A 21248-nucleotide genomic window follows, 5' to 3' on the forward strand; every position below is an offset into this window, starting at 1 on the left:
TGATCACTGCAGATGGTGACAGCAGGTCACAAAATTAAAAGACGCCTGCTTCTTGGGAGAAAAGCAATGACAAACTTAGCATCATAAAAAGTAAAGACATCACCTTGCCAACAAAGGTGCGTATAGTAAAAGCTATGGTTTTCCCAGTAGTGATGTATGGAAGTGAAAGCTGGACCATAACGAAGGCTGATCGCCGAAGAATTGATGCTTTTGAATTACAGTGCTGGAGGAGACTCTTGAGAGTCCCATGGACTGCAAGAAGATCAAACCTCTCCATTCTTAAGGAAATCAGCCCTGAGTGCTCACTGGAAGGACTGATCGTGAAGCTGAGGCTCCAGTACTTTGGCCACCTCATGAGAAGAGAAGACTCCCTGGAAAACACCCTGATGTTGGGAAAGATGGAGGGCACAAGGAGAAGGGGACGACCGAGGACAGTGTTCTCGAGGCTACCAGCATGAGTTTGAGCAGACTGCGGGAGGCAGTGGAAGACAGAAGTGCCTGGCGTGCTCTGGTCCATGGGGTCACGAAGAGTCGGACATGACTAAACGACTAAAAAACAACAAAGCAAAATAATGCAGTGAAGTCCCTGAATTTGGATGCAATAAATTTCAGTGCAGGAGCCACTAATCAGGGTATGAAGATGGTTGCTGTTGTGTTAGTCCATCTAGCTTGGATCTTTTCGATCAGGGGTGGGGAAACCTCAGACCCAGTGGCCAGGCATGGTCCTCTAGGCTTCTGTCTGGTCTTTTCCCCAGGCCCACACCCCTCACAAACCCTGCTTTGCAGCCTCTGTCAACGTTCTCTTTACCTCATTTGCCTGGATGGAGCATGTGTGGGAACTATTAAAGGTAAAGGGAACCCTGACCATTAGGTCCAGTCGCGGACGACTCTGGGGTTGCGACGCTCATTTCGCTTTATTGGCCGAGGGAGCCGGCGTACAGCTTCCGGGTCATGTGGCCAGCATGACTAAGCTGCTTCTGGCGAACCAGAGCAGCGCACAGAAATGCCGTTTACCTTCTTGTCGGAGTGGTACCTATTTATCTACTTGCACTTTGATGTGTTTTCGAACTGCTAGGTTGGCAGGAGCAGGGACCAAGCAACGGGAGCTCACCCCGTCACGGGGATTCGAGCCTCCGAACTTCTGATCGGCAAGGCCTAGGCTCTGTGGTTTAACTTTGGTTGCACTGCCCACTTTGCTCCTGGCCCAACACCACGGCCGTGTGGCCCTCCAAGTTCCCAATAGGGAATGTGGAAAAGGGCTCCCAGCCCATTTTTGATCCTAAGGTTGTAACCTAGAAGCTTCAAAGCATGGAGGCAATGCCTACCTAAATCTGAAGCCAGCAAACTGCCCGAATGAACATTTGCAACAGGTCAGGGCCCTGGGTAGCCAGCACTGTCCCTATCTCTATGGTTGGTAAAAGCAAACTACAAAAAAATGATTTTAAAAATTAATATTATTATGCAAAGTGAATTCCACAGCTTTGCATTATTTATTCAGTTTTAACTTCCTGGGCAGAGAGTTGTCATTGTTGTGCCAGCCTTTTCCTCTTGTATTTGCTTCCAAACCCATCACTTTGATTCTCTACTTCCTGTTTCTGGGCACAGTTCAAGGTACTGGTTTTGACATGTGGAGAACTTGGCATGGCTTGGGCTATCTGAAACAGCATTTTCCCTCCTATGAACTTGCCTTGGTGCCTGGGCTTCAAGATAATCCACAGATACTCTTTCCTTAGTCCTGCCACGCTCACAGGCATGTTTGGTGGTGACACAGGAGAGGGCCTTCTTGGTGGTGGCGCCTCCCAGACTTTGGAACGTCCTTCCCAGTGAGCTCTTTGTCCTTCCTCTGGCAGGTGATAAGCATTTTCTTCTGACAGGCTTTTGGGAACTTTTTTTTTTTTAAAAAAAGGGCTTTGAATAGTGCTGTGCCGTTTTCACAATCTGTATTTTAATGATTTGTTTTTATATTGTTTGAATTCTATTATAGTGTAATTACTTTTAAACCAGTCTCTTCTATGTTTTTAGCGTTCTGTTTTTATCCATGTTGCTTTCATTTTGTAATAAAAATAATTTATTTATACCCCACCCATCTGACTGGTTTTCCCCAGCCACTCTGAGTGGCTTCCAACAAAATATTAAAAATACAAAAAAAAGTCAAACATTAAAAAACTTCCCTAAACAGGGCTGCTTTCAGATGTCTTCTAAAAGTCAGATAGTTGTTTATTTCCTTGACATCTGATGGGAGGGCATTCCACAGGGTGGGTGCCACTACCGAGAAGACCTTCTGCCTGGTTCCCTTTAACCTTACTTCTTGCAGCGAGGGAACTGCCAGAAGGCCCTCGGAGCTGGACCTCAGTGTCCAGGCAGAATGATGGGGGTGGAGACGCTCCTTCAGGTATACTGGGCCAAGGCCGTTTAGGGCTTTAAAGGTCAGCACCAACACTTTGAATTGTGCTTGGAAATGTCCTGGGAGCCAATGTAGGTCTTGTAAGCCACCTTGAGTTCCAGTCCAGGGGAAGTAAAAGGTAAAGGTACCCCTGACCGTTAGGTCCAGTCGCGAATGACTCTGGGGTTGCGCGCTCATCTCGCTTTACCGGCTGAGGGAGCCGGCATTTGTCCACAGACTGTTTTTCTGGGTCATGTGGCCAGCATGACTAAGCCGCTTCTGGCGACACCAGAGCAGCGCACGGAAACGTCGTTTACCTTCCCGCTGGAGTGGTACCTATTTATCTACTTGCACTTTGATGTGGTTTCAAACTGCTAGGTTGGCAGGAGCTGTGACTAAGCAACGGGAGCTCACCCCGTCGTGGGGATTCGAACCGCCAAACTTCCAATAGGCAAGCCCTAGGCTCAGTGGCTTAGACCACAGCACCACCTGCGTAGTCCAGGGGAAAGGCGGGATATAAATAGAAGCCCCCAAAGCCCGGGTTATCTTCCCATGTGCCCAACTCCTGAAAGACTCTGGGAAGAGCAGGCGAAGCTTTCAACCCGTTCCCAAAGGCTTGCTTTCATTTGTTGTCCTACTGCAGCTTTGAGGGTTTACCTCTTACCTACAGGCCCCCCGTGTCCCCTTCCATACTTGCAGTGCCCACAAAACAGTCTCTGTAAAATATACCCAGAAAAATCTGCACTGCACAAGAGGCTGTTTGCTCTTCCTGCTGAGGTTCCCATTTGCCCTGCCTCAGCCTCTCCTTCATTGAACGTGCCCACAAATATTTCACTGGATGGCAAGATGGAATGCTCACCCTCCTATCCGTTCTGAACTGTGGAGAGGTGCAAAAAAATTCTACGAATGACTGTGGGGGCAGCGGCTTATGTAGATGCCTCCCCCCCGACTTATGAAGCAGTTGGGGAAGGGGGCTGCCCACACCCTTTTGTAATCCCGTCTCATTTCCCTCTCTTTAAGAAGTGACCGCCATTTTGTCTTGGGTCATACCCCACCACATGTACTGCAGTTGTCTTGCGACTGGCACCCAATAATGCTTCCCCAAAATTCCAAATGCGCTACTAGCCCCACCCCCAGTTGGTGACCCTAATTAATAATAATAATAATAATAATAATAATAATAATAATAATAATAATGTGGTACCTTGGGTTAAGAACTTAATTCGTTCCGAAGCACCACTTTAGCTAACGGGGTCTCCTGCTGCCGCTGCCGCACGATTTCTGTTCTCATCCTGAAGCAAAGTTCTTAACCCGAGGTACTATTTCTGGATTAGCGGAGTCTGTAACCTGAAGCATATGTAACCCGAGGTACCACTGTAGTAGTAATAATAATAATGTTATTATTTATATCCTGCCCATCTGGCTGGGTTTTCCCCAGCCCCTCTGCTTCTACCAACAATTTCCCTCACAAAAGATACAAAAAAGCTGTTTTTTTTTAATTAAAAAAATCAAAGTTTATGGCAAGCCCCCAACCTGTCCCCGTCCCCCCCGAGTCCAACTGTGTGGGGCTTTGCGCCTCATGAGCTGCATGCGGCGGGTTCGACCTGCCGCGCCAGTGTCTTCCGCGCCATTTCTAGCGCCCCCTCCTTGGTGTGGTTCCCCCCGATGAAGCCGCTGGAGTGCACGAAGACGCAGCCGGGTATCCCGCTGGCCTGAGAGAGCTCCTCGTCACGCAAGCCACACCATTCGGCCAGAAGCGACAACCTGAGGGGAGGGAGAGCCAGAGAGCCAAGAGTGACTGAAAGAACAATAATAACAATACAGTGGTACCTCGCAAGACGAATGCCTCGCAAGACAAAAAACTCGCTAGACGAAAGGTTTTTCCGTTTTCGATTTGCCTCGCAAGACGAATTTCCCCTATGGGCTTGCTTCGCAAGACGAAAACGTCTCGCGACTTTGTTTCCTTTGTCTAAAAACAAAGACATGTTTTGTTTATAAAGTTAATTTATTTTCCCTTCAATTTTTGAACTGCTCTTTACAGTATGTGTGACTTTAAAGAGCAGTTAATAAACTGTTGTTGTATCAAATTTGGCTTTGTTTGGACTTTTTTTGACCATAGGAACGCATTAATTGATTTTCAATGCATTCCTATGGGATTTCGTGATTCGCAAGACGAAAAATTCGCTAGACGACAAAACTTGCGGAACGAATTAATTTCGTCTTGCGGGGCACCACTGTAATAAAATTTTATTTATATCCCGCCCTCCCCAGCTGAAGCCGGGCTCAGAGCGGCTAACAACAATAAAATAATACCACATTCTGAAATCATTTCATTATAAAATCAGTTCAAATCAAATTAATGGCAACCATTGGGCTAGAGTTCTGTGAGGATTACCAGAGGAGGGGGTCAGGCTGTGCCTTAGCAAAGGCCTGGTGGAACAGCTCTGTCTTGCAGGCCCTGCGGAAAGATGCCAAGTCCTGCAGGGCCCTAGTTTCTTGTGACAAAGCATTCCACCAGATTGGAGCCACAGCCAAAAAAGCCCTGGCTCTGGCTGAGGCCAGCCTAACCTCTCTGTGGCCTGGGACTTTCAGGATGTTTTTGTTAGAATACCATAAGTTCCTCCGTGGGACATACCAGGAGAGGCAGTCCCGTAGGTACGAGGGTCCTAGGCCGTATAGGGCTTTAAAGGTTAAAACCAGCACCTTAAACCTGATCCTGTACTCCACTGGGAGCCAGTGCAGCTGGTATAGCACCGGGTGAATGTGATCCCATGGCGAGGACCCCGGAAGGAGTCTCGCCGTGGCATTCTGCACCCGCTGGAGTTTCTGGGTCAGTCTCAAGGGCAGCCCCACGTAGAGGGAGTTACAATAATCCAGTCTGGAGGTGACTGTTGCGTGGATCACAGTGGCTAGGTCAGGGCGAGAGAGGTAAGGAGCCAACTGCTTAGCTTGGCGGAGATGAAAAATGCCGCCTTTGTTGTAGCTGCAATCTGCGCCTCCATGGAAAGGGAGGTGTCGAAGATTACACCCAAACTCTTAACGGACGGTGCTGGCACTAATTACGCCCCCAATCCCATATCGTCCCGACCCAGCCAAAGGACCCCAGGAATAATAATAATAATAAATTTTATTTATATCCCGCCCTCCCCAGCCGAAAACGGGCTCAGGGCGGCCAACAACAACAAAACAGTACAAAAGTACAGCACAAACAACACTCTAAAATCATTCATTATAAATTAATTCAACCCAAAAGCTTTGAATCTAATGTTATTTATCATGCTTATAACCAACCTTTCCTCAGAGGAGCTCCAGGGGGCGTACAGAGTTCTTCTCCTTATTTTATCCCCCACAACAACCCTGTCAGGAAGGTCAGGCTGAGAGGCTGCGACTGGCTCAAGGTCACCCAGTCAGCTTCGTGGCTGAGTCAGGATTTGAATCCTGTTCTCCCAGGTTATAGACCAAGACTCTGACCAGTATGTGACACTAGCTCTAGGAAGGGCATCCAAAGAAAATGGGAAGGATGATACCCAACAAGAAGAGGAAGAGGGCAATGGCAGATGAAGTCGATGGGACTATGCTGAAATGATCGGAAGATGCGGGAGGAAATGATTAAATTAGGACCCACAAAGGGGTGGACGGAAGTCTAGGAGATTCCTTGGGATCTTGTTTTTATGATTTACGTTTGATCTTCCTCAGACGCCCATTTAGGTGATCACTTCACTACTTGAAGAAGTTGGTTCCAGCCTTATGTCGTATTCAATTCATTAGCCCGAGGGAGTGGACCCTCGCCCATAAATTCATACCAGAATGAATTTGGTAAGTCTCTTAAGGTGCCACAGAACTCTCTCCTGATCTGGCTGCAACAGATTGATAGCAGGGGTAGCCAGCGTGAACTACATTTCCATCATACTTGAACACTGGCCATGCTGGCCGAGGATTATGGGAACTGTAGTTCAAAACATATGGAGGCTGCCTCACTGATCACCCTTTTAAGGGATAGAATTATTGTTGTTTAGTCGCTTAGTCGTGCCCGACTTTTCGTGACCCCATGGACCAGAGCACGCTAGGCACTCCTGTCTTCCACTGCCTCCTGCAGTTTGGTCAAACTCATGCTGGTAGCTTCAAGAACACTGTCCAACCATCTCTTCCTCTGTCGTCCCCTTCTCCTTGTGCCCTCCATCTTTCCCAATATCAGGGTCTTTTCCAGGAGTCTTCTCATGAGGTGGCCAAAGTATTGGAGCCTCAGCTTCACAATCTGTCCTTCCAGTGAGCACTCAGGGCTGATTTCCTTCAGAATGGAGAGGTTTGATCTTCTTGCAGTCCACAGGAATCTCAAGAGTCTCCTCCAGCACCAGAATTCAAAAGCATCAATTCTTTGGCGATCAGCCTTTTTTATGATCCAGCTCTCACTTCCATACATCACTACTGGGAAAACCATGGCTTTAATTATATGTACCTTTGTTGGCAATGTGATGTCTCTGCTTTTTAAGATGCTGTCTAGGTTTGTCATTGCTTTTCTCCCAAGAAGCAGGCGTCTTTTAATTTCGTGGCTGCTGTCACCATCTGCAGTGATTATGGAGCCCAAGAAAGTAAAATCTCTCACTGCCTCCATTTCTTCCCCTTCTATTTGCCAAGAGGTGATGGGACCAGTGGCCATGATCTTCATTTTTCGTGTTTTTTTTTATTAAATAAAAATGTAAGTCTAGGGTGCAAGGGTGAGAGATGGTGTCCTGAATTGGGGGGGGGGGGCAGAGCTAGGGGATTTCAAAATGCTCTCCCCATCCCACAATACAGCACACAAGTGGTGGGGGGGGGCATTTCAGAGTCCTTGCTCACCTGTTCTGGAAGGTGTGCAGCCCAGCAGGAACACACTGGACCCGCCACTGGCCTCCCAGATCCGTGTACAGGACAAATTTGAGAGGCTTCTTCACATCCAGCTCTTGCTCTAGGTTGAAAAGGTGCTCCTTCCATGGGCAGCCACCCTGGGCCAACACCAGAATCTCACCGCTAGGGTCAACCTGCCAAGGAAGGAGATGCATGTCATTCATAGTCACCAACTGCGCCACCTGAACAACAGACATAGGAGGACTATGTGCAAGAAGGTGAGAGATGTCCACCAGGTAAGATTGTTCCAGACTCTTGTGCAAAACCTAGGGGCACCATCAGGCCACTGGAGGTCTTAACCTCTCCTCTTTCTATATTTCTTTTAAAGTTTCGAGTCCTCAGTATTACATGCTCTCTCTGCTTACGGCTCCACAACTGGAGAGGGTGCAAAGTGAGCTTCCGCCAGGGTGGAAAGCAAGAGGCACAGCTGTCCATGGAGGCACAGGTCAATTCTGTGTCCAGGGCAGCTGTTTACCAGCTCCATCTGGTACGCAGGCTGAGACCCTACCTGCCCGCAGACTGTCTTGCCAGAGTGGTGCATGCTGTGGTTATCTCCCGCTTGGACTACTGCAATGCGCTCTACGTGGGGCTACCTTTGAAGGTGACCCAGAAACTGCAATTAATCCAGCATGCGGCAGCTAGACTGGTGACTGGGAATGGCCGCCAAGACCATATAACACTGGTCTTGAAAGACCTACACTGGCTTCTAGTAGGTTTCCGAGCACAATTCAAAGTGTTGGTGCTGACCTTTAAAGCCCTAAATGGCCTCGGTCCTGTATACCTGAAGGAGCGTCTCCACTCCCATCGTTCTGCCCGGACACTGAGGTCCAGCGCCAAGGGCCTTCTGGCGGCTCCCTCGCTACGAGAAGCCAAGTTACAGGGAGCCAGGCAGAGGGCCTTCTCGGTAGTGGCACCTGTCCTGTGGACCGCCCTCCCACCAGATGTCAAAGAGAACAACAACTACCAAACTTTTAGAAGACAGCTGAAGCCAACCCTGTTTAGGGAAGTTTTTAATGTTTAATAGACTATTGTATTTTAGTGTTCTGTTGGAAGCCGCCCAGAGTGGCTGGGGAAGCCCAGCCAGATGGGCGGGGTATAAATATATTATTATTATTATTATTATTATTATTATTATTATTATTATTATTAGTGTACCAGTCATTTCCACCCATGTCCTCCTACCTGCAAGGAACACAGGCCACTGATCCATCTAGGCCAGTATTGTCTACACTGACTGGCAACAGCCCTCCAGGATTTCCAGACGGGGGGACTTTCCTGGATCCCACCAGCAGCTGCCAGGAATTAAACCCTGAGACCTTCTGCATGCAAAACCGATGCTCAGCCACTTAGCTATGGTCCTTCCCCTTCATGCAAACAAACAGCAAGATGTGCACACATCATGAAATTGAAATTGCAGTGTACACCCTTCTCCTCCTTGGGGAGCCACCTCAAGAGAGATTTCATCTCACGGGAAAGGAAGCACATTCAGAGGTGTGTTCAGAGTACAGTGGCACCTCGGGTTAAGTACTTAATTCATTCTGGAGGTCTGTTCTTAACCTGAAACTGTTCTTAACCTGAAGCACCACTTTAGCTAATGGGGCCTCGCACTGCCCCTGCATGATTTCTGTTCTTATCCTGAAGCAAAGTTCTTAACCCGAGGTAATATTTCTGGGTTAGCGGAGTCCGTAACCTGAAGCGTATGTAACCCGAGGTACCACTGTACTTGATCCCTCCTCTTGGCAGTGGTACCTCAAAGCGTTGCTGGATGGCCTTCTCCACAAGGGTGCGCGCAGGAATCCAGGCCCGGTAGTAGTAATCGAGGCGGTCCAAGAATTCGTTGCCTACCAGCTCCATGGCCTTCTGGAAACCAGGCTGGGAAACAAAGCACAGGGTTGGCAAATTATCTACTCCGAAGCCATGTGGAATCGCTCCCTCGGGTCATGCAGCCCGCCCCACACATGCCTGAGCTACTGGCCTGTTTGGAGAGCGCAAAGTGGCGGCCCTGGACAACCTCTCTCAACACCGTTCGAGATAAGCCAACGACTCGGGTTTTTAATCTTGCTGCTGCCTCTTTGCTCTTTATCAGCTGAGATTTGCTCCAGCGGGCAGGAGAGACACGTCCTAGCCAGTGATGGTCAGGCAGAGGCAGACACCAGGCCACAGACGCCACAAGGAGCAAGGAAAGAGATTAGGGCGCTGTGCCAGGCCCCTGAGTACTTGAACCCGAGTTGGCAGCAACGGGTGGAAAAAGCCTTTGGGAAGTTGGAACGGACGTCCCAGTACAAATTGCCGGTCACTTTGAGACGTTGCAAAGCTTGACCAATCTGGGGTACACACTCGCACAACACCTTGAGGCCCTCCACTCACAACTGCTTCATGCAGATTAGAAGAGGCCAATCTAAACTGTTCTTTCCATAGATCTCCAGAATTAACCGCTGAGGTCACACTCTGTGGTTCTTAAGGATGCAGCACCATCATTCAGAACCAGCTCCTCGTTTAGTGAAAGGCACAAGTTAACAAATGTGTCTTATTATTTTATGCCTGAATCTACTTGGAGGTCTATTTACTCCTGTCACGGCTAAAATGGCCGCTGCTTCTTTAATGCTTAAAAAGCTGGGTCAGCATGAGTCAGCGGCCAGCACCGGGTTGTATATATAGAGTGAGAAATGTTAGTTTGTTGTTGGGTTGGTTGGTTGGTTAGTGAAAGCTGGTAGTGTTTTTTTTTTTTTTTTAAATATTTTATTAAGGATTTTCTTGTTTTACAGAAGTGTAGTGCCTCATATATATTTTTCCCCATGTAACATTTTTACAAATCCGTTTCATTTGTTGAGGCATTAGGGGGAGAAGAAAATAAAAATAAAAATAAAAAAGGAGAGAAAAAAGAGAGGGGGTGGAGAGAGGGAAGATGGATAAGGGTGGGATTGGGTGGCGGTGTTTCTATTATGTTTAATGTATGTAGAGTTTGGTGTCAGCGTGCTTGTGTTGTTCACTTGTGTTCCTTTGGTGGTGAGAGAGGTTGGGGTTGGCCTAGGGTGTGATTGTTTGCTTGTGATTGGCTGCGGTGATCTTTGTTTTCGTGTGTGAGTGAGGTGGGTGGGTGTTTTGGATCAGGTTAGCCATATTGATTTGTATGCTGTTGGTGGATTATTGTCATTGTCCTGTTGGGCTGTGTATGTGATAAAGGGGAGCCATACCGGGGTGAAGGCATCTTCTTCTGTTTGTCCCCGGGTCAGTTTCAGTTTATTAGTTAATTTTTCTAGTAGGGCTGTTTCCCATACTATTTGATACCATTGGTCCATGCTTACTCCTGACAGGTCTCTCCAGTGTCTGGTTATGGTGTTTCTGGCTGCTGAGAGCAGGTGGGTTATGAGTTCTTTGTGGTGTAAATGGGCATTGTTGTCTTGGAAGATGTTTAGTAGGGCCAATTCTGGGGTGGTGTCTATTACTTGCTTAGTTATTTTACAAATTTCTTGTATGGCTGTTGTCCAGAACAGTTGGATTTTGGGACACTCCCACCACATGTGGAAGTATGTGCCTGTGGAGGTGCACCCTCTCCAACATTTTGGTGAGGTTCCTGGGTGTATTAGCGCTAGTTTCCTTGGTGTTAGGTACCACCTGTAGGTGAGTTTCAGTGTGAGTTCTTTTCTTTTCGTTGATATGGATTTAAAGGGGGGTTTAGACCACATTCTGGTCCATTGAGTGGGGTTTATCTCATAGCCTATGTCATTCTCCCATTGATTTTTGATTGCGTCTAGGGGATTTGCGAGATTTTGGAGTAGTATTTTGTATATTGCGGATACCATCCCTTTACCGTTTCCCTTTGTTGTTAGGAGGAGGTTTTCGAAGGTTGTCAGGGGCCTAGTTGCTGCTGATTTTACTGTTGGGTTGTTTAAGAGGGCATGTAGTTGGTGTTGTGTTAACCAGGGCATTTGGGTGTCTTCTAGTTTGTCTTGTATTTCTTGTGTTGACAAGGGTTTGTTATTTTTATAAAAGTCTATTAGGCGATACAAGCCTTTGGTTCGCCAGGTTTTTATCTTGAGGTTTTGTGCTGCATGGTGGAATAATGGGTGGTATGCCAGGGGGATTAGTGGGGATGGGGTTGGGGATAGTTTGCCTATTTGTGTTTTCCATGCTTTGAGCATGGTCTGTGTGTACCTGTTAAGTGTTGTGGGAATTTTCTTTAGTTTGTTTGGGAGGAGTGGGTATGTTGTGGTGCAGGTGTTTTCAATTGTGTCCTTCTCTAAGTGTACCCATTGTTTTGTCTCATCTTCTAGTATATATGGGATTATATGTCGTATTTGGTTGGCGTTGTAATATGCTTCTATGTTGGGGATTCCCCATCCTCCTCCTGAGGTGGGGAGGTGCAGGTATTTGGGGCTTATTCTTGGTTTTTTATGTGAGAAGATGAAAGAGTGTAGTTTTCTCTGCCAACTGTGAAGTTGGGTTGAGGGGATCCAGATTGGGAGGGTTTGGAATAGGTAGGTTAGTTTTGGGAGTGTGATCATTTTGATCATGGCTATTTTGTCTGAGAGAGTGAGGTTCATGTTATTCCATCTCTTTAGGTCTTTGTTAATTTGTCGCCACAGGGGCTTGTAGTTGTGGAGGTACAATTTATTGAGGTTTCTGGTTATTTGTACCCCTAGGTATCTGAACTTGGTGTGGCAAAGTTTTATTTTGGTGACCTTCGTGAGTTCTTTTTGGGTGTGAGGAGGGGTATTGAAGCACATAGCTTCTGACTTTGTGAAATTTACCTGTAGGCCCGACACCATTGCAAATGCGTTGAGTTCTCTGATTAGGGAGGTTGCTGTGCTTATGGGGTCTGGTGTTGTGACCATTAGGTCATCTGCAAAGAGCCCTAATTTATAGGTCCTGCCTTTTATTTCCACTCCCTTGATGTCTGTGGCTGCTCGGATGCGGATTGCTAGGGGTTCCAGAGCCAGGATAAATAAGAAGGGAGACAGTGGGCATCCTTGTTTCGTGCCTCTTTGGATAGCTATAGTGTTAGAATCCATATTGTTAGTTCTGCATTTTGCTGAGGCTTGGGAGTATATTTGTTTGAGGATTTGTAGGAAGTTGGGGCCAAATTTCATGTTAGTTAGTACTGCTAGTATGTATTTCCACTCCAAGCAATCAAAGGCTTTGAGGATGTCTAGGGACATAATTGTCAATGGGAATTTGGTTGCCTTGCTGTGTTCGATCAGGTTCAGTAGTTTCCTGATGGGGTCTGTTATATTGCGGCCAGGGACAAAGCCAGTCTGGTCTGGGGCTATTAACTTGTGTAGGAAGATTTTTAGGCGGTTGGCCAAGATTGATGTGAATATCTTGTAGTCTTGGTTTATTAATGAGATTGGGCGGTATGATTCTACTTTGAGGCTGTCTTTTAGTGGTTTTGGGATGGAGACTATTTTGGAGTGGGTCCAGGTTTTGGGGATGGGGCCCCCTTTTATGATGTCGTTGAATAGGCGGGTCATGTAGGGCATCAAGGGTTCTTTGAATTTCTTATAGAATTCTGCTGTGAAGCCGTCTGGGCCTGGGGCTTTGTGTGGTTTCAAGTTTTTGAGGACCGCATCTATTTCCTCTGGGGTGATAGGGCTATCCATGAATTCCTGTTCCTCATCAGTTAGGGTAGGCATGGTCAGTCCTGCTAGAAATTTTTTGATTTCCCTCTCTGGTGGGTTATGGGAGGTGTATAGGTTGGAGTAAAATTCTGCAAATTCTGAAATTATTTCTTTGGGGGAGAATGTTATGTTGCCGTCTTTTTTGGTGATGCAGTGTATTCTTGTTTTGAGTGCTTTTTTCCTACATCTATTTGCTAGTAATCTGGAGTTTTTCCCTCCATATTCATAGAAACGTTGTTTAGAGTATAGAATGTTGATCATTGTTTTGTTGATTTCTAAGGAGTCTAGTTCTCTCCTTTTGAAAGCTGGTAGTGTTGATGTATGTACAGTTGGTCAGTCGCTTTTGCAGAAAGACTTTAAAAAATAAAAGCAGAAAGTACCCTGCAAGGATACTTTTCTCGTGGACTCTTTTGTGCCGACAAGGGTCCGAGGACCAGGCTGAGGCGACAAAGGGAGGTCAGAACCCTTTTGGTTTTTTTACAAACACTGACAGGTTATGGGCCCAGTGTTTCTGAGTACGTGCAGAGTGCAAAATGACTGACAGCATTCGTTTTCCTACCGGGGACACAGAGAGCTGGAAAATACAACTACAATTCAGATCCCTACCTCGGTGTCTTGATCCTTGTCATTCCAGCGGGGGTTCAGGTAGGCAACCCTGGAGCTGACATTGGTGGTCATGGCATAGCGAGGTTCCCCCTCCCACTGGGAGATGCCGTTGTCTATGGCGTCAATCTCTTCCACAAAGTTCTCGTACAACTAGAGGGAGGGAGAGAACAAGAAAGTTCAGTTCAGCCGCAAGAATCATGTTAGCACAAAACTGGAAAACGGATGTCATTCCCAATATTATGACTGGCAGATTAATTTAACAAATTATGCCGAGCTCGCTAGAATAACCGTTAGAATAAGAGACCAAGATGAACAGAAACTACATGACAATTGGGTTAAGTATGTGAAAGAAATGTGAATGCCAGTATGTGAAAGAAATAAAATACGTGAATATAAAGTTTATTTGATACTTACCAAAGTTGTAGAAGGACGTGCAAGGCTCGGCAGAGCCTAAAATCAATGTATTCGAGACTTATGGAATGATTGTATTTTGCGTAATTTAAGTATTGAATTTTGTATACGTTTATTCGTACTTATGTATAATATGTATAATTACCAATAAAAATTTATTTGCAAAAAAAAAAAAAAAAGTTCAGTTTAGTGACCTGCCCTGGAAAAGTAGGTTTTGTGGATCACAGAGAGGCTGGAAGCCAGGTAAGATTCAGCCCCCGTGCCTGCATACTTTAGGGGCATGGCAGATACTTCCCAAGGTCACATGTAGCAGAAAGGGCATCAAGGGGAAGCCCCACAGATATATGCATATTGCAGCAGTGCTGGATCAGTACCACCACCGCCACTACAGCCAAGGTGGCTAACCTGTGGTCCTCTTGATGTTGTTGGGACTCCAGATCTCACCACCCTGATCATTGTGGCCACAATCAGACAGCAATACCCAAGTCTAGCTCTGCACCCATTTAATAACAACGTCCTGCTGTGATGCCCTCATTTGGCGTTTTGTATTGGCTCCACCTGATGGCGCTCTAGAGCACACAGCCTCCGGTTAGATTGCATGTTCAAAGCAGTGACTCGTGCAGGAACAAAGGGGACCCGGGGCAGATAGTTCTTGGCTCTTTCATTGTTTAAAAATAAATATTTTGGCCTCAAGAGCGAAATGTACCTCCTGTCTTAATTCAGAAATGTGGGATACATTGTACTTCTTCCACCTTGGCCCAGAATACTTTGGAATACACCAAGGAACTTTTGCAGGACCCTCAAGCCGGGGAGGGGTGGAGATGCCCAATAATAATAATAATAATAATAATAATAATAATAATAATAATACTTTATTATTTATACCCTACCCATCCGGCTGGGTTTCCCCAGCCACTCTAGGCGGCTCCCAATCGAATATTAAAAACACAATACAGCATTAAACATTAAAAGGTGACCCGGAAACTGCAATTAATCCAGAATGCGGCAGCTAGACTGGTGACTGGGAGTGGCCGCCGGGACCACATAACACCGATCCTGAGAGATCTGCATTGGCTCCCAGTACGTTTCCGAGCACAATTCAAAGTGTTGCTGCTGACCTTTAAAGCCCTAAACGGCCTCGGTCCTGTATACCTGAAGGAGCGTCTCCACCCCCATCATTCAGCCCAGACACTGAGATCCAGCGCCGAGGGCCTTCTGGCGGTTCCCTCATTGCAAGAAGTGAGGCTACAGGGAACCAGACAGAGGGCCTTCTCGGTAGTGGCACCCACCCTGTGGAACGCCCTCCCATCAGATGTCAAAGAGATAAATAATTACCTGACATTCAGAAGACATCTGAAGGCAGCCCTGTTCAGGGAAGTTTTTAATATGTAACGCTGTACTGTTTTTAACACTGATTGGGAGCCGCCCAGAGTGGCTGGGGAAACTCAGCCAGATGGGCAGGGTATAAATAATAAATTATTATTATTATTATTATTATTATTATTATTATTATTATTATTATTATTAAAAACATTAAAAACAGCATTAAACATTAAAAACAGGTTCTGCATCCCTGCAAGAGCCAAGCGGTTGAGTTCGTTCATTTCCCCCACTGTTCCAGAGGCTTTTGATGCTGGGAAGGGGTCTCACAGATATGCACACACGCAAGTACCTTGTCATAGAGCACACGTACGACAGGATCCTCCTCCTTGAGGCCCAGCTGGTTTGCCAAAATCTCAGAGCCAAAATGGGTGTAAACCAGCCCTGCACTGCTCAGTTTGGTCTGCCAAGGTTTATCAGGCTTCAGGCTGTGCATGGACTCCCCGAATGACCTGTGGGAACAAGGAGGGACTGGGAGAGTCAATAAAAAAGAACCCAAAGGAGGGAGGAAAGCCTGGAACACTCCCCTTTCCAAGCAAATAATACCAACCACAAGGAGATGGAAATTTCCCAGGGCCCCAGACCCAAAACTAGGAGACCCTCGCTTTCATATACAAACTACTGCAATTAGTGTGTGTTGTCTCCCTGCTTATTTAACTTATATGCAGAATTCATCATGCGAAAGGCTGGGCTGGATGAATCCCAAGCCGGAATTGAGATTGCCGGAAGAAATATCAACAACCTCAGCTATGCAGATGACACAACCTTGATGGCAGAAAGTGAGGAGGAATTAAAGAACCTTTTAACAAAGGTGAAAGAGGAGAGAGCAAAATATGGTCTGAAGCTCAACATCAAAAAAACGAAGATCATGGCCACTGGGCCCATCACCTCCTGGCAAATAGAAGGGGAAGAAATGGAGGCAGTGAGAGATTTTACTTTCTTGGCCTCAATGATCACTGCAGAAGACGCCTGCTTCTTGGGAGAAAAGCAATGACAAACCTAGACAGCATCTTAAACAGCAGAGACATCACCTTACCAACAAAGGTCCGTATAGTTAAAGCCATGGTTTTCCCAGTAGTGATGTATGGAAGTGAGAGCTGGACCATAAAGAAGGCTGATCGCCAAAGAATTGATACTTTTGAATTTTGGTGCTGGAGGAGACTCTTGAGAGTCCCATGGAAGGCAAGAAGATCAAACCTCTCCATTCTCCAAGGATAAGAATGAGTGCTCACTGGAAGGACAGATCGTGAAGCTGAGGCTCCAATACTTTGGCCACCTCATGAGATGAGAAGACTCCCTGGAAAAGACCCTGATGTTGGGAAAGATGGAGGGCACAAGGAGAAGGGGACGACAGAGGACGAGATGGCTGGACAGTGTTCTCGAAGCTACCAGCATGAGTTTGACCAAACTGCAGGAGACAGTGGAAGACAGGAGTGCCTGGCATGCTCTCGTCCATGGGGTCACAAAGAGTCGGACACGACTAAACAACAACATTAATGGGCAACTCTTGGAAACAGCAGTGCAACTGGAATATTGTAAGGAGGGAAGTGCATTATATATCTGGAACAAGCTGTTTAAGGAAACGTAGAATGTGAAAGGGAATTAGGGGCACCTAAATAGGCATGTCAGTTTGCACAACTTTTTCAAGTTACCAAGGTTTTCTCCACTACAGAACTCTCCTTAATTAGGGTTGAGCCTCTTACAGCAAAGATGGGGAGGTTGTGGCCCTCCAGATGTTGTTTGACTACAACTCCCATCATCCCTGACCACTGTTGGTGCTGGCTGGAGCTGATGGAGCCCAATATCTGGAGGGCCACAGGCTCTCTGTCCTGATTTAGGACATGATGTCCATGATGTCTTCCTGTCTCTTTGCTCCTGGGCTTGTTGTCTTTCATCCTTTCGGTTCTGCATGGACTGCACAGCAGATGAGAAGGTGGTGGGCAGCACTAGATAGGATAGGACTAGATTTGAAAGCTCTGAAGCCTAAGGGTTTCTAGGAAATGATATACAATGAATTGAAAAAGATGTTGAAATTGACCATTCCCCAAAAACCTAAAGCCTTTTGGTTGGGGATAATAGGGGTGGAGATTCAAAAACACCACCACCCTTGACTAACATTTTTATGTATGCAACAACTGCAGCTAGAACTGCAGAAATGGAACGACAAAGAGACTCCCCACAATGGAAGAATTGTTTATAAAACCGATGGGCTACGTGGAAATGGTGAAACTGACTGCTAAAATAAGAGGACAAAATGATATCTTCATAAAAGAATGGAAGCCACTGGTAAGGATTACCGATCAAACTATCATTCTTCTATGAAATCATGTGCAGGATTTGAGATATGAGCAATGGAAGAATGTGGAGAATGGATTTGGGGGGGGGGGGGCTTAGAAAATAAATACAGTCAACCTCGGTTCCTGAACACCTCCGTTTTGGCTCCTGAACGCTGAAAACCTGGAAGTAACTGCTTCAGTTTTCGAACGATTTTCAGAAGCTGAACGTGCTACACAGCTTCCGTTTTGAGTTTCCCTATTGTATTGTATTGAGGCTTCCACTTTCAGTTTTCGGTTGTCAAACGTTTCGGAAGTCGAACAGTCTTCCAGAACAGATTATGTTCGGCAACTGAGGTTTGACTGTATAGATGTGTTTTAATGCAGCTCTTAAGGGGGAATAATAATAACAATAATAATAATAAATAGCAACACCACCACCACCAGGGAAGGAGGGACAGGAAGTCAAGAAGAAAATGTGTGACAAAAAAATGAGATACAGTCACACCTCGTTACATTTGCTTCAGGTTAAATCTTTTCAGGTTGCGTCCTGCAGCGACCCGGAAGTAACAGAACGGGTTACTTCCAGGTTTCGCCGCTCGCGCATGCGCTCAAAATGATGTCACGCGCATGCGCGGAAGCAGCGAATCACGACCTACACATGCAGGTTGCGTTCCGCTCACGTTGCGAACGAGGTTCCGGAACGGATCCCGTTCACAACCAGAGGTACCACTGTATATGTTTGGAGTTATGTAATGATTTGGAAGATTTAATAAAAACATCATTTTAAAAAAGAGAGATTTGAAAGGTCCACTGCTAGGGTAAGCTGGCAGCACTGGGAGGAAAGGCTGCAGGAATTCAACAGTACCTCTGGTGATGGTCGTAGCGATGCTTTTGAGGGTCATACTCGCCTCCAACGTCCACAACCACATCGCACTCTGACAGCAGCTGAGCATCCCGTGTCCGGATGATCTCTGCATCCTGAGGGCACAGCAGGGCGAAAACAAACAAAAGCTGTGAAACAAAACGTGCCCCAGTGCTATTCCTGGCTGTCCACTTTGCAGTTTCTGATCTCTATCCCTTCACCATTCCTTGGTGCCTTCAGGTGAAAAAGATACACAAGGTAAGCAGATGAACAGCTGTGACTGGGACCATTTGCTCCTACAGTGGTGCCTCGCAAGACAAACGCCTCGCAAAACGAAAAACTCGCAAGACGAAAGAGTTTTCCGTTTTTGAGTCGTTCCGCAAGACGAATTTCCCTATGGGCTTGCTTCGCAAGAAGAAAGCCCATAGGGAAATCTCCGGGGACCTCTTTTAAAATGCTGGCGGTCGGCAGCAAAGCGCTCCTGTCCCCGGAGCTTGCGGGGCGGGAGGTGGGGAGAAGGGCTTTTCTTCCCACCGCCAGCCTTCAGAACAGCCTTCTGAAGGCTGGGGGTGGGAAGAAAAGCCCTTGCCCCCCCCAGCCTTCAGAAGAGGTCGGGGGACAGACTGTCCCCGGACCTGGTCTGAAGGCGGTTTCCCTAGGAACGCATTAATTGATTTTCAATGCATTCCTATGGGAAACCGTGCTTCGCAAGACGAAAAACTCGCAAGAAGAAAAAACTTGCGGAACGAATTAATTTCGTCTTGCGAGGCACCACTGTATATGCAAGCCCTTGAGTTGATCTTCATGAGGTGTGTGTTCCTGTATGATGATAGCTTTAAAAAACGAACAGTGAACAGTTTCTACCTCTCACAACACTGAAGACAGTATTTAAAGTATCTCGGCAACACCTGGTGAAATCTCAGAAAGCAAGGAGAGGGCTCCCCCCAACTTCTGTCCCCAGCCCCCTCCAAAGCTTGATAGGAGAGGCTGTATAAATTATGGAAACCGCAAAACTACTTGAAAATTTGCATAATCTATATAGGTTCCCTGGTGCAGAATTCTAATTAAGTGCAAAATACACCAAGTCCTAACAAGATGGAAATCCTCAAATTGCCTTTCCGCAGGGAATAAACCAACACCATTCCAGCCGCACAATGCTCCTGCTTCCTGCCTTTATGCTATTAGGACTTGGTGTGGTTTGCAACAAATTAATTGCAACAAAAACTACAGTGGTACCTCAGTTTACAAACTTAATCCATTCCGGAAGTCCGTTCTTAAACTGAATCCGTTCTTAAACCGAGAGCGCTTTCCCTAATGAGGCCTCCCGCCGCCAGTGCCCTTCCACCATTCAGCTTCCGTTCTTAGACTGAGGTAAAGTTCGCAAACCAGGACACTACTTCGGGTTTTGTGGAGTTTGTAAATGGAATTGTTCGTAAACAGGACTGTTCTTAAACCGAGGTACCACTGTACAGGGTCTTGTGGCACCTTAAAGACTAACACATTTTATTGTGGTGTAGCTTTGGTGAACTTCAACAGCTGCACAGAGTGTGATCTTCAGTTGTCAGGTATAAATAGACATGTGGATGCAAAGGGAAAAACTGCCTTGCCCTTCTGGCCTGGGCATTGCCATCTATTCTGCTCCTGGATCCGATCTGGGGAAAGTGTTGCGATGGCGCTGGTGGAATTCTCTTTACACCCAGAATGGCCACTGACACCGCCCAGGAGTTGTAAGAACTACAATTTAATAACTTGTGCTTGCTTTTGCTGTCTTGACCAAAGGGAAGGATACAGTGATACTTTGGTTTAAGTACTTAATTCGTTAACCTGAATCACCACTTTAGGTAATGGGGCCTCCTGCTACTGCCGCGCCGCCAGAGCACGATTTCTGTTCTTATCCTGAAGCAAAGTTCTTAACCTGAAGCACTATTTCTGGGTTAGCAGAGTCTGTAACCTGAAGCGCATGTAACCTGAAGCGTATGTAACCCGAGGTACCACTGTATAAAATACCGCAAACCAAACAAGCTACATTCCCTGCTATTTACCTCCAGGTTTTACACATACGCAAGCGGAGATTTACGCCCACGTGCATTTATACCGGAACAGCTAAAGATCGCATCTCCACGCTGCTGTCACAACCAGGATAGGACACCCCCCGCGACCCCCCATTTGTACATCAATGCACACTCATTCTAATTGCACGGCTGGTGCAATTAGCTTAGGAATTCAAATATTTGCGCAAGTGCATTGCCCGGGGGCGTTGCGTGGCGTGCAGGCTGCCGCATCCACGCAGTTGCTGGGAGTCCCAAGATCAGGCCCTGCAAGAACCCAACACGGGGGTGGAACGTCACATGTGAATTGAATCTCGGGTGTGGGAGGAAATGGAGGCTATCCGAAAAGGCTTCCGAATCGGAACCGGATTAAGGAGGTCGCAACGCACGTGCGCGCGGGGGGGGGTCGCGTTACTTCGGAGTAAGCGGCCCGTGCACAAGAAGCCCCCAGCTGCGTACCTGGTAAGAGGGCAGCAGCCGCAGGAGGAAACACGCGAGCGCCTCGTCGCAGTGGAAGGTGCCGCCGTGGGTGCCGATGCGGGCCGGTCGGGGGCGCTTCGGGCCGGGCATGAAGCTGCGAGTCAGGCGGGGAAGCCCAGCCAACACGCGGCGCATGCGCATAGCGATGGGACGCCGGCCCGGGAAGGCGCTTTGCTTCCTGCCTCCCCCACGCTCGCCCCGCCCACCTCTACCGTATTTCTGAGACTCCAAGAGCACTACGAAGTCTTGCCTCCTGTTTCCCAAACTCGGGTCTCAGCTTTTTTTTTTTTTTTTTTTGAC

The 21248-nt window shown here is 47.0% G+C and overlaps 1 protein-coding gene across 1 annotated transcript; it reads right to left on the reverse strand.

Moving 5' to 3' along the window:
- Window positions 1-1901: 1901 nt before the first annotated feature.
- Window positions 1902-21127, reverse strand: MYG1 (MYG1 exonuclease). The gene is made up of 7 exons (XM_083490387.1): window positions 20928-21127; window positions 18424-18536; window positions 15575-15734; window positions 13492-13641; window positions 9017-9139; window positions 7220-7401; window positions 1902-4147 (listed from the first exon to the last, which is right to left on the reverse strand). The coding sequence occupies exons 1-7, from the start codon at window positions 21087-21089 to the stop codon at window positions 3961-3963; spliced, it is 1077 nt and encodes a 358-aa protein (XP_083346513.1). The 5' UTR covers window positions 21090-21127; the 3' UTR covers window positions 1902-3960.
- Between the last annotated feature and the right edge of the window lie 121 nt (window positions 21128-21248).

The sequence above is a fragment of the Podarcis liolepis genome, assembly GCF_965112155.1.
Source record: "Podarcis liolepis genome assembly, chromosome: 2".
NCBI classification, from domain to species: Eukaryota; Metazoa; Chordata; class Lepidosauria; order Squamata; family Lacertidae; genus Podarcis; species Podarcis liolepis.

Bases quoted from the DNA above. Each gene is read 5' to 3' on its own strand.
- MYG1 (XM_083490387.1), bottom strand. From the start codon at position 21,089: ATGCGCATGCGCCGCGTGTTGGCTGGGCTTCCCCGCCTGACTCGCAGC. The intron at 13,642-15,574 runs GTACTTGCGTGT...CCCTCCCTCTAG, and splicing joins TACGTGTGCTCTATGACAAG to TTGTACGAGAACTTTGTGGA. The intron at 7,402-9,016 runs GTACCACTGCCA...CTTCCTTGGCAG, and splicing joins CCATCCAGCAACGCTTTGAG to GTTGACCCTAGCGGTGAGAT.